This window comes from Globicephala melas, chromosome 17 (genome assembly GCF_963455315.2).
Source record: "Globicephala melas chromosome 17, mGloMel1.2, whole genome shotgun sequence".
In the NCBI taxonomy this organism is placed as follows: domain Eukaryota; kingdom Metazoa; phylum Chordata; class Mammalia; order Artiodactyla; family Delphinidae; genus Globicephala; species Globicephala melas.
The window spans coordinates 23184034-23199851 of NC_083330.1; the positions used below are offsets into that span (position 1 = coordinate 23184034).

At 41.3% G+C, this 15818-nt stretch overlaps 1 protein-coding gene across 1 annotated transcript in view; it reads right to left on the reverse strand.

Moving 5' to 3' along the window:
- Positions 1 to 12064, reverse strand: part of TPD52 (tumor protein D52) — a 121305-nt gene extending 109241 nt beyond the window's left edge. Inside the window, exon 1 of the mRNA XM_060287002.1 lies at positions 11796 to 12064. Coding sequence (XP_060142985.1) covers positions 11796 to 11814 — 19 coding nt within the window. The 5' untranslated portion in view covers positions 11815 to 12064. The remainder of the gene's footprint in view (positions 1 to 11795) is intronic.
- Positions 12065 to 15818: the final 3754 nt, after the last annotated feature.

Consider the following 15818-nt stretch of genomic DNA (forward strand, 5'->3'; position numbering starts at 1 on the left):
TTATGCAGGTTTGGATAAACAGAACAGACCTCAGATGTAACACACTCCAAATGGAATTCCCTTCCTTCTGCCTGCCTCTGCTCTCTTTCCTGTTTTCCATGTGATCTGAAAGCCCTTGTCTGTTCTTTCCTATCCTCAGATCCTCTCCCCTCACATCTGACTTGTTCTACCAAAGATCCCTCGGGAATCCAGCACCACCACCTCTGGCGTGGAACACAGTGATACCCCCTGCCTGCTTTGCTAGTACCTTCTTATGCAGCTGGCAAAATGCTATTCTAAAACTAAACTCCCACCCACCTACCACCTGCCTATCAGAACAGAGTCCTGATTCCTGATCCCAGTGCACAAGAGTGCTCACACACCCCTAGCGACCACCTAGAACTCCAGCCACAAGGAACTTCTAAGGATCACCAGCCCTTTCACGCCTCTGAACCTTCTTCCCAAATTCCCTTCCTCACCCTTCCTTCTCTCACCTACTTAGCCTTCAAGTCCAAGTTCAAAGGTCACCTGCTATGAGACCCCTCTCCTGATGACCAGCCAGAGTTGCTCACTTTCTCCTCAGCCTGTCATGCAGCCCTTACAACCTCCACTTGACTACAGTGACCAAGTTCTCTGTGTGTTTCTTCAGCCTGGCCTGTAAGCCTGAGGGCAGACATCATATCATAATTGTCTATAAATAAGCGAAATGTTTAATTTGAATGGGGAACCACTGAATTAGCATTTTACAGAAATGCTCACATTCCATTTCAGAATCAGTATCTATTGAACCCCAGTGCTAGTCACAGATTTTTACTCAATTTTCGCAAACAGTTGAGGTATTATCAGCCTCAAAGAGGTTGAGGGACTGATCCGATGTCTCATCACCAAAAAGTGATGAAGCCAAATTTTGAACCCAGACGTAACTTCAGGTCAAGCATTCTTTGCCCTGAACATTTACAATGAGTTCTGGTGCACGAGGACAGACACATGGCCATAGTCTGGTGTAGATACAAGTCCTACTGCGCCCTTCCCATGGTAGCTACCATAGCGTGGCATCCTTTTGAACACCTCTGAAAGGAAAAGGGACATGATATAGAACTTTTAGGTAGTATAATATGTTGCATAAGGACATGAACTATATGGCCAAATATTTCAGATTTAAAACCCAGCTCTGTCTGCATCAAGCTATGTGCCCTTGGAGAAGTTATTACTTCATTCTTTTTTTTTTAAATAAATTTATTTATTTATTTATGGCTGTGTTGGGTCTTTGTTGCTGCGGGCTGGCTTTCTCTAATTGCATTGAGCGGGGGCTACTCTTCGCTGCGGTGTGCAGGTTTCTCATTGTGGTGGCTTCTCTTGTTGCAGAGCACGGGCTCTAGGCATGCAGGCTTCAGTAGTTGTGGCTCATGGGCTCAGTAGTTGTGGCTCGCGGGCTCTAGAGCACAGGCTCAGTAGTTATGGCGCATGGGCTTAGTTGCTCTGCGGCATGTGGGATCTTCCTGGACCAGGGCTCGAGCCTGTGTCCCCTGCATTGGCAGGCCAATTCTTAACCACTGCACCACCAGGGAAGTCCCATTACTTCATTCTTTCACATTTTGTTTCTTCAGTTGTAAAGCAAGGATATTATGAGTGTGGCTCACAGATTTGTTACAAAAATTTTCAAAATGAAAAAAAAAAGCATTTAGAACAGACCTAGTATATAGAAAATACCCAGCAGATGTTGTTGTTGCTGGCATTAGTGGTAGTAGTAGTATTACTAAATGTGACCCAGTAAAACCCCAGTTGGAAAACTTAGGTCATTATAATGCAGGGCCTGAAGTGGTGTCCCTTCAGATTCCAATTTTGTTTTAATTAGTTGGAAGGAAACATTTCTAAAAAGTACTTAGTGTCCCCAGTCCTTTAAACTGTTTGCAAATGTAGTTTAAATTGTTCTTGGCCACTAGGTTACTCTCTTAGAGACAACAGGTGTGCGACCAAGTTTTTGTAAAACTCTCCACATCTAGTAGAGTAAGAATGGGGAGGTCATGGTCACTCAGCTTCTGGTTCCTCATGTGTGAAATGGAAATGATACCCGTTCTACCACCCTGCAGCACTGAAAGACGGAAATGGAATAATATGAAGAAAAATTAGAAAGAGTTCTGCAAAAACCAGATGGAATCATCATCATCACCATTCTGATTACTAATAAAGTGATATACCGGAAGTGATACCCTCAGTATATACCAAAATGGAAAGTTGGTCACCCCTTTGCTAAAATGCCCCAGCCAGCCAAAATGTTTGCATTTTTCCCTCTTTACATAATTTGTCTTCTGGTTAACTAGTAGCAAACCCTTTCCACCACTGTCAGCAACCCCATTACCCTTCTCAACTGCATTCAAAGAAAACTTCTAAAATGTATTGACACCATCCTTGCCTCCTAAGTTCAGGATACATTAGCATCAAATAACTACCTTCAATAAAATAGTATAGAAAACATATTTATGAAAGTATTTACTGAGCACTACATCCAACATCCTTTGGAGAACAAAAATTTAATCAGCACTGTCTCCTCCTCTATCTGTAAATGTATACACACGCACTCTTACATATATACTTGGGAAGTAAAGTACCAGTTTGGTTTCTATTTACAGACCAGATTTTCAGTGATTATATATAAAACTATAAGCACATTTGGAACATGTATTCTTGTCTCCCTGCCAAACAATTAACTTTCCTTAATTCTTAACCTTTTCTATCTAATCCCATCTGATTTTATATAGGTTAGAAATCTTTCTAATGAATGTATGTGCAATAAGACAAATATTTATGGAGTACCTACTACACACACACTCAACTGAGAGCCGGGAATACGAACGTAAGAACTTTCTCCTACTGACACTTCATTTCTAGCCAAGTACAGATCCTAGTGGGGTGGATAAACAACTATCTTTATTCCTACAGCCCTACTGATTGCACCATAAGCTCCTTTTCCACACCACAATGCCTCCAACAAAGCTCAAAATACAATGGGTGAAGTTGAATCCTGTTTATTCTCAATCTGAAACTTTATAAGGTCATGTCTTACATCATGTTTAAACTGACATTTACATTTGCATAGCTGTAATATGAAACACATTCACCACGCCTATAAGCCAAGGCATGTAAATGACTAGTCTTGCCTAAAACCACGACTTTTCATATTGATTACAAAAGCGTCAGAAGACACAAAGACACAGAGAAGGAAGTACTGAAAGCAACTCAGAGCCACGCAACTTACTCTATAGACTGTCACCGAGAAAATATCTGCTCTTAATAATGTCTTTTCTTAGTAAAAATAACATAAAAGATTCAACATAACCAAAATAAAAATAGAAAAAAATAAATACTTGCCACAAAACACAAAGGTTTAATGTGAACAGGGGAGCGGGGTGAGGGTCAAAGAAGGCACTAAGATCCCAATTTTAAAATGAAGGAGCAAACAATCTCAAAAGGGGAACACAAACGGCTAATATCATCTACAGCCCTTCTAGCAAGTGGAAGAATTTTAAATGAAAAGAGATGGCATTTTTTTACCTATAAGCTTTATAATTCTTTTTTTTTTTTTTTTTTTAAAGGGCAATGACATCTTGCAGAAAAGGAAACAACCGAGAGTGAAAAGGCAATTTACAGAATGGGAGAAAAACATCTGCAAACCATATATCTCATGAGGGCTAAGTATCCAAAACACATAAACAACTCCTACAACTTGACGAAAATATTAATAATAATCCAAACATAAAATGGGCAAAGGACTTGAATAGACATTTCTCCAAAGAAGACATACAGATGGCCAACAAGCACATGAAAAGCTGCTCGACATCACTAACCAGCAGGAAAATGCAAATCCTAACCACGATGAGATATTATCTCAGACCAATTAGGTAGGCCAGTATCAAAACGAGAAAATAAAAAGTGTAGCTGAGGATGTGGAAAAATTAGGACCCATGCAGGCTCCCTCTCTCTTCAGTTTTATGGCCCCTACAACCTTCCCATTTCCCTTTAAAATAACCGTTGGTAGGAATGTAATATGGTACAGCCATTCAGCCACTATGGAAAACAGTATAGAAGTTTGCAAAAAGAAAAAAAAAAAAAAAACCTAGAAATAGAACTACCATATATACCAGTCATTTTATTTCTGGGTATTGAAGGGGTTCAGAACAAGTCTCCCTCAAATATACCACTCTGGCATGTGGACTATTTTGAGCTGAAGGCATTCAAGACCCAGCAGATTCAGGAAAAACTTTTACCTCTGCCTTACCTGCCTAAAAGGATTTAGATAGAGGGTCTAGTCCAGGAAGGGAACTATCACAAGAGATAATTACAAAGAGCACAGGTGAGGTGTTGAGCTGGGGGTAGCTCAACTGGGCCTAGAGATCAAAGTCCTCCCTGGATCCCGCTGTCCTGCGTGGCATGGCAAACATTTGTTTACCAAACCTTTGCTCTTCCCATCTTCCTGTGATCGTCTTCCTTCTCTTTGAAGACCCAGAACCCTACCCCCTCCTCCATAACACAGAATGTCATATAAGTCTCAATTCCCTGAATGCCTGTGGGTCTCATATTCTTGTAAAACCCCCGCACATATGTAACTAAATTTGTTTTTCACCTGTTAATCTGTCCTACGTTAATCTGATTATCAGACCAGCCAAAGAAGCAAGAAGGGTAGGGGAAGTAAATTTTCCTTTCCTACAGTATATACCCAAAAGAATGGAAAACAGGACTCAAAGAGTATTTGCACACCCATGCCCACAAAAGCCAAAAGGTGGAAGCAACCTCTGAATGCCCACTGAAGAATGAATAAAGAAAATAAAGTATGATAAAGAGAATGGGGCATACATATATACTGAAAATTATACAGCCTCTAAAAAGATAGAAATCCCACAATATGCAACAACATGGATGAATCCTGAAGACACTATGCTAAGCGAAATAAGTCAGTCACAAAAAGACAAATACTGCATGATTCCACTTTAATGATGTAGGTGAAGTAATCAAACTCATAGAAACAGAAAAGAAAATGGTGGTTACCAGGGGCTGTGTGGAGACAGAAATGTGTGTTGCTCAATGGGTGCATGGTTTCAGTCATCAAAATGAAAAAGTTCTAGAGATTTCTTATACAATAAGGTACATATAGTTAACAATACTCTCCTGTACACTTAAATATAGCTAAGATAACATATTTTATGTCATGCATTTTTTACTACAATAAAAAAAGCAGTAACAATTATGTTTTCCAGAAAGCGATTTAGCAACAGGCATGAAAGGCCTAGACATACTGACATCCTTTGTCCTGTCTCAGGAAGTTTATCTTAAAACAATTTCTCTTTAAAGTATTATAATAGCTAAAATGAAAAGCAATCTATATTCCAGCAAAGAAACAGTTAAATAAACATCAAATGCTGAAAGGGTACAGTCATCAAAAAACGTAGTTTGGAGATACTTTTTTAAATGACATGTTAAAATTCTGATTATCTAATAGTATCCAAAATACAATACAAAACTATATATATATTATGTATAGTACGACTATGATGAACATATACTGGGACATTCAATAAAGAAAAAAACAAGGTCCAATAAAAGAAAGAGAAAGGGAAACGGGGGGAGAGAGGGAGAGCAACGGGGAGGGAAGAAAGCTATACCAAACGGATTTCTGTTGAATTTGCATCCAGACAAGTTGATTCTAATGTTCATTTGGAAATAAAATCTGGCAAGAATAGCTAGGAAAAACTCTAGCAATAAGAAGAAAAACAGAGTGAACAGGAGAGACTAGCCCTTCCAGACATTTTTACATATTACGAAGCTACAATAATTTAAACCGTTTAGTTGCTGGGAATGAACAGACAGATCAAGGGGAAAGAAAATAATACAGGACTTTAGTATCGATAACAGTACTGTGTCAAATTAGTAAAGGAAAGAGCCATTAGTCAGTGAATGGTATTGGACAATTGAGTAGCCAGCTGAGGGGCTGGCAGGCGGTTGAGATTCATAACTCCCATTTTTTAATCAAAATAATCTCCAGATGGATGAAAGATTTAAATGTAAAAAAATAAAAACATAAACTCAAAGTGAGAATACCATTTCTAGGAATGATTCAAGAGCAGAAGCTATAAATAAAAACCACCATCAATTAGTATTTCTGCTTGGAAAATATCACCAGAAAGTCAAAAAAGGAATGACAAACTAGGAAAAAATATATTAGCAATTCATGTCATGGACAGAGGGCTACATTCTATAAGTCAAGAAGAAAAAGAGAAAAGAAAAATTGGCAAAGTATATGATCAGACATGTCACAGAAAATGCAATCTAGATCTCAAACATATCAAAAGAAGTACGACCGCCTTCATATTAAGAAAAGTATATAATAAAGCATATACTGAGAAACTCCTTTTCCCCTACAAGATAAGCAAAGATGAAAAAGTGTGACAACACCCTGGGCGCACGATGGAGGGAAGCAGATGCTCACACATTGCTGGTGGCGAATAACTGGCACCACTTCTATGGAGCGGAATTTAGCACATCAAAACTGAACAGTCACATTCTTCTAAGAATTCTTCCTACAGACATACTGGCACATTTATCAAATAACTTGCATACAGATTTATTTGCTGCAGCTTTGCTTTCATAGCAAAATATTAGGGGAAACCTAAATGTCCATCAATAGGGAACCAGATAAACATCACCTGTTATGGTACATAACATGGTACATCTACAGATAGACATCTACAAATAGCCCTGGAAATGAAACAGCTCTATATAACGTTATGTTCAATGATCTCTAAAATACACATTGTATTTCAGTGAAAGAAGTTAGACGCTAAATAATCTGCGTGCTACAGCTTATATAATACACACACATACATATATAGTATTGAAATACATGTGTGTACACCTATGTAAGTAGAATCTCTCTGGATGGATAGAGAAGAAACTGTTAATAATGGTGACATCACTACCCAAGGGAAATAGCCTCAGAGACAGGAATGGAAGGGAGATTTACATTTTGCAACCTTTTAGTCATTCTGAACGCTGTATCATGTGCATTAATTACCTGGTCACATTAGTCAAAATGATGCTGGAGAAGGGTATTTTTAAAATATACTGAGTGTAAAAAGGGAGAAGAGGCAAGATATAAGATGAAATAGTCAATAGGAGATTATTTTGTGATTTGTTTAAAAGGATAGATACATGGATGGATATAAACCAATACGTTAACAGTGATTTTCCAGACTAGGATTATAGGTAATATTATGTTCTTTTTCTCCATCTGTATTTTCTGACTTTACTAAAATGAACAATCACTCTCGGTTACGAAGAAGTATTTTTAATTTAAACATTTTGTTAACTTCCACTAAACATTAAATCCCTTGATCCCTTGGACACTTTTCTAATAAAAAACACACTGCTAAGATTATGGTTTCTGGACAGCTGGTACCCAGCGAGTTTAAATAAAATTTGGAAGAGTCTCAGAAAAGAGATTTTTACAACAGTCAACAATTAAAAGAGAAATAATTAACCCCACAAGGAAAATAAAATAATGTGAGCCTCCAACAAAAGGACCAGCAGCACAGAAGTTCAGGAGATTCGGGTGTTCTTTTCTGTTTGGAAGCGTGATTGCATTTGTTTTTATTGTGTACACAGATTCTGCGGTTTTGAGATCTTTCTGAAGGATCACAACCCCTCTTACCACTCAGCTTTTCCCTAGGGACTAGGCAGGTTGCTGCATAAAAATAAATGCAGGAAGTGAATGGGAGCTAACAAAGACATTAGCACCATACGGAAAGTGAGACTTGCCCAAAGACACCAAGAACCTGGGTGGGTCACACCCACAGATTTGTGAACAGACCCTCAAAACTGTTATCCATGCATCCCTATGTTTGTGTTACCTGTAAATGAGCGACACCTTACCTTTCTGTTATTTCTAAGGCATAATTACCATGCTGAAATTATAGTAACCTATTATTGTGTCGTGGTTTTCTTACAGCTTTCTCCTCCCCCAGCTGTTTCAGTCCCAGCAGCCTTCCCTCACCCCATTAAAATATAAAGCTTTGGTGGTGGTAGTGTTTTAATTCAAACACAGATAAAATGCTTAGTGGCTAGGTGACTGTCACTTCAATATAATGGTGCTAAACGACAAGTTATTACTAACATAGAAGAGTACTCGAGTACAATTATCTATTCAGCCCCATAAAAGGCAGTCAGGAGATATTTTCCACAATGTTTTCTCTAGCTAGCCGGCCGCACTGCACTTTCAAAGTGGGAAATAGCACACACGTTAAGTGTGCTTTGCTGGGCTGAACGCGTAATAACTCCTGAGAGGCACTATGTGGTTTCCGGTACATTTTAAATCATTTGATGTTGACTGCTCTCAATATAAGTAGAGTATCGTATACAAAGTCTGGGCATAGTAGAGGACAGGAAAAACAGAATCTCAGGCTGATACTAAAAAGCATTCAGAATACATGGTTGAAAACAAAGGTAAACTGCTCATTTTAAAACTTCATAGCTCTGTTAAAAACCAGTAGCAAAGGATAGATTTTGACAACTTCCTAAGAAGTAAGGGATAAGGAGACAATTCAACAGAGACACGTACTTAAGACAAGAGGTAAGGCATTTAATTTTGCATCTAGAGGTTTTTTTTTTTTAAGGGACAAACACAACAAACTCCACACATACCAAAAAAGTAAATTAAACAAATTCTAAAATGTTCTGATTTGGTTTTAGATACTTCGAAAAAAATCACAAATTCAAGTGACGATCACAGCCAACCTTCTTTCAGCCAACGTACTTTGCTGGTGAACGTGCAGGTTTACAAACGCAGGTTCTTCCTTCTCCGTCTCAGCCTGGAGTCTATGGAATCGCTGAAGACTGAGGCATCCCCTCTACCAGTTCAAAGACCTGACGGGTAAACTTACCCTCTACGCTCAATGCAGCCTTATCAGCAACTTTCTCCACCCAACCAGATTTCTGCTTCTTTAAAACACAGAGGAAAAAAGGTACAGGAGGAAGTGGGAAGCAAATGACCAACTTAGAGGGACATCGGAGATTACAGGAACCTGAAGGTACTTGCTCTTGGGCACTTTTCCCTTTCATCTGAGGCAGTCAACACACATTTCTGAACACCTACTATGTGCTGTGGGAACATAGAGATGAAAAGGCAAAGGAGACAGGCAGAAGGAAGCAAAAGTATAAGGAAAGGCCATGTGGTTCTAAGACAGCAAAGCTGTGCGGTGAGTCAGCTGACCTTGCCCAGGCAGGTGGCTCGTCTTTCGTTTAGAGCCAAGTCTCCAGACTCTCCACTTTAAGAGGATGGATTTCCCTAGCCGTCCAAGAATGACAATTAAAAGCAAGGACTGACATGACTAACAAATATCCTGACCAAAGAAAACATCTGAAAATTAGAGACGGAAAAAGACTCCTCTTATAAACCAAGAAATTTATTAAATATGTCTTAGACACACACACACACACACACACACACACAGAAAAAAAAACTAGTCCTACAAAAACCACACAAAGGGGCTTCCCTTGTGGCGCAGTGGTTAAGAATCCACCTGCCAATGCAGGGGACACAGGTTCGAGCCCTGATCCGGGAAGATCCCACATGCCACGGAGCAACTAAGACAATGTGCCACAGCTACTGAGCCTGCACTCTAGAGCCCGCGAGCCACAACTACTGAGCCCGTGTGCCACAACTACTGAAGCCTGCGTGCTTACAGCCTGTGCTCTGTAACAAGACAAGCCACTGCAATGAGAAACCCATGCACCACAACAAAGAGTAGCCCCCGCTCGCCGCAACTAGAGAAAGCCCACGCACAGCAACAAAAACCCAACTCAGCCAAAAATAAATAAATAAATTTATTTATTTTTTAAAAAAACAAAACACACAGAGTGCATCAGCAAACTGGACTATTACAGAAGTACTAATGGCTGTGACTCTTACCAGCCAAACTAGAATACAAAATCTAAAAAAAATTAGTCACTCCACTCACCTGAGTCAAACACAGCTCTGTCCACTTTGACAAGTACCACATACAGTTATGTATTCTAAAAACATCATTATGTTAAATATGACAACGTAAGACATACAAACGTTCACATATTTGACACCCTCATTGCCCCCATTAAAATCCAGATAAAAAAATGCTGGCTTATTTGGTGGCCCCTAGGCCTCCTCCTAACAATACATATAAGACCTGTGAGGGGCTTTTTGACTCAAACATTTAAATATCTACCATGTGCAAATCACCAGGCTACCCAACCGTGGACAAAGATGAAGTATATGCTTCTAACCTCAAGACGTATAAAATCTAGACAATATGTGTGCAAGTGTATATATAGTGTATTACATATGCACTATATATTACATATTGTATAGCTAGTGGGAAGCAGCTGCATAGCACAGGGAGATCAGCTCAGTGCTTTGTGACCACCTAGAGGGGTGGGATAGGGAGGGTGGGAGGGAGATGCAAGAGGGAGGGGATATGGGGATATATGTATGCATATGGCTGATTCACTTTGTTGTGCAGCGGAAACTACCACAACATTGTGAAGCAATTATACTCCAATAATGATGTTAAAAAAGAAAAGAACTGACAGTTAAAAAAATATATTGTATAAAATGTTTATAATATACACACTCAGATGTCAGGTGTGAGATTAATTTGAGGGGTGGGGAGAAAGGAAGGGTTGGAAGGCTCCAAAGATTCTATCTTACAACTTATCAGAAGTAAAACACAAAATAGTATATATGGAATATGGTTTTATTTCAACAAAAACTCACATGCATGAAAGTAAATACTGGAGGGTAAAAAAAAAATTAATGAAAACTGTTGTATTAGAACTCAAAATAGGAATAATTCCTATGCCCCACTTCCTAAAATTTACCTTAATATCGTTACTCTTTTTTTTTTCTTTTAGCGTTTATATACCTTTTTAAAAGCGTGCCACGAATCTGTGGTTACTGTTAGTGGGTTATTATCAGCAAAGATCTCTAGGATGTGGCAATGTTTAAATCCGAAAACCTTGCCATACTACTGCCACATCTCTCTTAAACAATGACTCAACTGGAGGCAATTTCACTTACTACACTATATTCAAAAACAAGTGCATCCAAAGCTACAGTAATCAGATTAGGGATTTTGTGTTGGGGGGTTTCACCTTGATGGGTAAAAGAGGACCCTTGCTATGAAAAATTCCCCGCCTGCAAATAAACCCGTAGCCACTACTCCACAATTGGGGGATGTTAAATGTTTGCATCCAAAGCCATCGCCAGGGGCTCAAACGCCACCCAAAATCCTAACCACGTTAAGGAGAAGAGGGCAGAAAGTCTTCACACGCGGGTGGGGAGGACTTCACGTGCCCATCTTGCGGGGCGAAACAACCTACTGTCCTCAGTCCCTCAGTTTCCACCGGTCACAAGAGCGAGCTGAACCCGACTCCCTGGGTACTGTTTTCCACCAAAGCGCATCTCGATCTGCAGCCCCAGCTCGGTAAGCCTGGCGCCAGCCCTCCGCCGCCTCCCAGGACCTTCTCTTTTTCTTTCTGCTTCGTCTCTCTCTCTAACACACACGCGCGCCCCATCCGCCCTCTCCGGCCGCCAGCGCCGCTCCCTGAAGCAGGGCCCCACCAGGACGCCGGATCCGGATCGGGGATGCAACTCGCGGCGCAGGCACCGAAGGCTCTGCACCTGCTCCGGCGCCAGGCCGCGCGCCGCGCCGGACCCCGACTCGGACCCCAGCGCCGCGCCGGACCTCGCGCCCATCCCGGAGGCGCCGTGCCGGTGGCGTCCGCGCCCTCACCTTGCTCGCCGCGATCCATGTCTCCCGCCCGCCGGCAGCGAGTCCCCGCTCGGCCCGCCCGCCCGCCGCGCTCCTCCCGTCCTCCGCCGGCGGCTCCCGGGAAGTCCCCTCCCCCCGGAGGCGTAGAGCGCGGCGGCGCCGCCCGCGCGCGGTGGGGAGCGCTTCGCCGGGGCGTCACCCAATCACCTGACCCCGCCGGTTGGTGCGCTCCGCCGCGTCGGCGCTGGAGGGAGGACGGACGGAAGGACCGACGGACGGAAGGCCGGGCGGGGAGGGCAGGCTGAGCTCAGGCAGGAACTCGGCCCGGGGGAAGAGGGAAGAGGGGGAAGGCGAAGGCTCTGCATCATCGTGGGGGCCGCGTGGGGACCGGGATGGCGTTTACGTTCCACCCTCAAGTTATTTATCATATCAGAAGTTTCCTCGGGGGACCCTGAAGATTCCCTTTCTTTGCCTCCGCGAGCGCCTACTCTTCTGTACTTACTGAGTGGCAAAAACAGGAAGGTTCTTTCGACATGCCAGTGGCTCTTTTTCCCTTATATTCTTCATGTTCTCCTGCTGCCGAAATAATAGCCTATGCTATCTGCCAGACTAGGTCCGAAGCAAGCCAAGAGGCGAAAATTACAAAGAATCTCTCGAAAAACCATGTGGTCCTGTCTTTTAATAGCGCAGGGTTTTCGGTGGCAAATTAGGAAGATTTTCATGTAATAAAATCTGACTCTTTTGGGTGCAGGATTAAGGACAACACGCTGAGATGAATTAAATGAAATGTTGGAAATGAAGTAAGTTAACCAAAGGGTAGAATTATCAACAGGGATCTTTTGAAAATATAATTGGAGGCTTCATGTCCATTTATCAACGGACAGTTTGAAGTTCCTGTAATAACACTTCTCGTGATTAGCATTAGCACTCTATTTCCAAAGTGTTCTGCAGTTTCTCATCTTACGTGAAGTCACTTTCATTACCACATAGTTCTAAGGTGGTAACCCAGTTTCCTAAGCTGTCTGCAGCTACGAATAAGGCAAGCTTCTTTTTGTGCTACGTGGAGACTCTGGCTTGGCCTTCAGCCCGCAGCGTCGCCTACTACTTCACACACGCTAGGCTTTTGTTAGTATGTTTTTTAATTAGCAGTAGTTACCTGAAGCAACTCCATGTTTTCTGTCCATTGCGCTGTAAGTAAGTGTATCTCTTTCCCACCTGCATTGCCAGCGTCTTCTCGTGAGGTTTGTTCTGTTTATCTCAATCCGCTGAGACCTCTACTCTTTGACTGCCCCTACTCCCACTGCACTTGGCTTCTCTCCTGTGGCACTCACCCCTGGGACTCATCTCCCAGGCCAGCCTACTACAGCTATAGGGTTGTCTGTTTCACAGCCCTGCTAGGTCATAACCTAGCAGCTTATGAGCTTCAGGAGGTCAAGGATCATTTGTGTCATGGTTTCATTGCTTTAATTATGCTATGCATTCAGTCAACATTGTAAGTTTAGCTTTCAGGTTTAAATTTGAAAAGAGGTACATTGTATCTACTAATAATCCAGTGTTTGTAACAAAGAGGTGCAATGATAGTTTTTTTTCTTTTAAATGACCTTTTAAATGTACCAGTAAGGTAAATGTTGGCATTGGCAGGAAGTTCTATAATGTGGTCAAGAATTTTTGACCAGCTGCTGCTCAGATAAATGGCTGGAAAGACAATCTCTCAACCTATGGACTAACTTGTGGACAAAAAAATAGCACTTGAAAATAGTGTTGGTTCAAAATATGATTTATTCTCTTCGTATCTATTTAACTTGCTATATAGTGATAAACCTGACTGTTATGTATGTTGGGAGAGAAAAATGACTTGTGTTTTGAAGAATTTATGTGCTTGTTCGCATCTGCGGCTAATAGCATACAGATGCTAATAGCACAGCCCATACCCAGCTTTACCATTTTTCTTCGTAAGAGAACGCAAATATTATTTGGGATAGCGGTGTGTCCAGCTGAAACATGGCCACTTTAACCTCCCTTGCAGCTGGAGGTGGCACTCTGACACATTAATGACCAATGAGATATGAGCAAGAAACCTCCAAGAAATCATTCGGAAAGAAAGACTTGGCTGGACCTAGAGATGATCATACTAAGTGAAGTAAGTCAGCCAGAGAAAGACAAATATTATATGATATCACTTATATGTGGAATCTAAAAAGTAATACAAATGAACATATTTACAAAACAGAAACAGACTCACAGATGTAGAAAACAAACTTATGGTTACCAAAGGGGAAAGGGGGGAAGGGATAAATTAGGAGTATGGGATTAACAGATACACACTACTATATATACAATAGATAAACAACAAGGATTTACTGTATAGCACAGGGGACCATATTCAATATCTTATAATAACCTATAACAGAAAAGAATCTGAAAAAGAATAGATATATATGTATGTATAGCTGAATCACTTTGCTGTACAACTGAAATTAACACAATATTGTAAATCAACTATACTTCAATTTTAAAAAAAGAAAGACTTGGAAACATTTTTTTCTTCAGCTTCCCCCTTCCAGCCTAGAAGGGCAGCAGCCATCTTGAAACATGAGGAAGGAAACCACAGCCAAGTTTGGCAGCGTAGAAAGGCAGAAAGAGCCTGGGTCTTCAGTGGCATCATGAAGCTGCTTCTTATGGGAGAAAAAATAAACGCCTGGCTTTTTTAAACCACTAGAGCTGGCTTCCTGTTACACTGAGCCAAAAACATCCTAACTAATACAACATGCCATTTTAAAATTCCCTTCCTGGCATGTACCAGCATAGGTGGATTCATGCAGCCCTGAACCTTAGACAAATATTAACTTAATTTTCTCTACAAGGCTAAAAAAGCACTGTTTATATTATAAACAACCTAGCATGTTATAGTTCCACAAAAGCCTACTTTTCTCTTGTGTCTTCCTTCTACTTGTTTTTTTTTCTTGACAAATAGAATCTGTACTTACAACTCATGATGTGTTACAACTCAAATGAACAGAGCTTATGTTTTAGCACACCCAGGAATCTCTGGAGAAAGGCTAGCACTTAAACTGAGCACCGGGGTGCATTTAACTGAACCATCCTTTAAAAGGCTCAGTACAGGAGAGAGACACTAGATTTACTTTGCAGGGTTGTTGTTGTTAATGGTGACATGGATTTTTTTTTTTTCTTTTTTAGTTTCTTTTTTCAAATACCCATTCATTGGTGACATTTCTACAAGAAAATGTACCAAGGGGACTCCCTGGCAGTCCAGTGGTTAGGACTTGGTGCTTTTACTGCTGTGGCCCGGGGTTCATCCCTGGGCGGGTAACTAAGATCCCACAAGCTGCGTGGCATGGCCAAAAAAAAAAAAAGTGTAGCAAAAAGCAGATGAATGGAAGCAAATGAAAATATTAAAGAGGTTAGAAACAGAAGCCGTACATTATAAGTGGAAACTATACACTCTGCCCTCGTTGTACCCATTCCCCATCTGATAGCCAGCAGAAATCACATAAAATGTATATGGCCAGATGGTCTTTGCAGGCCCACCCCTCACATTTGTGGGACCCAGGGTGAGGGTACAAACAAAGGCCCTGGGCCTTTCCTCTGGCTTGGTCTTTTTCCTAGGACTCTGTCCTATAGTCATGCTGGCCTGCCATGCTCCTGTGCCCAGGCACCTCAGCCAGAAATCCCATCTCGATCCACCCTTTCCCATCAACCACCCCTGGGTCACACCTGTAGTTGTAGACTAGGATTGCAGACACCCAGGGCATGGTGTATAAGAGGGTGCAGGAATGGATGGGTAGGTCCAATTGGTGCCAAGGATTCCTTACCCTGAGAAAAGCACTGGTGGGTGATCTCTAAAACCCAGGGCCCCGTACGGGGGTCCCCCGTAGCCTGGGTCTAGGATTGCCAGATAAGATACAGGACACCCAGTTCAATCTGAATTTCAGATAAACAACAAATAATTCTTTAGTATAAGTTTATCCCCTGCAATATTTGTGACACACTTATACTAAAAAAAAGTTATTCATTGTTTATCTG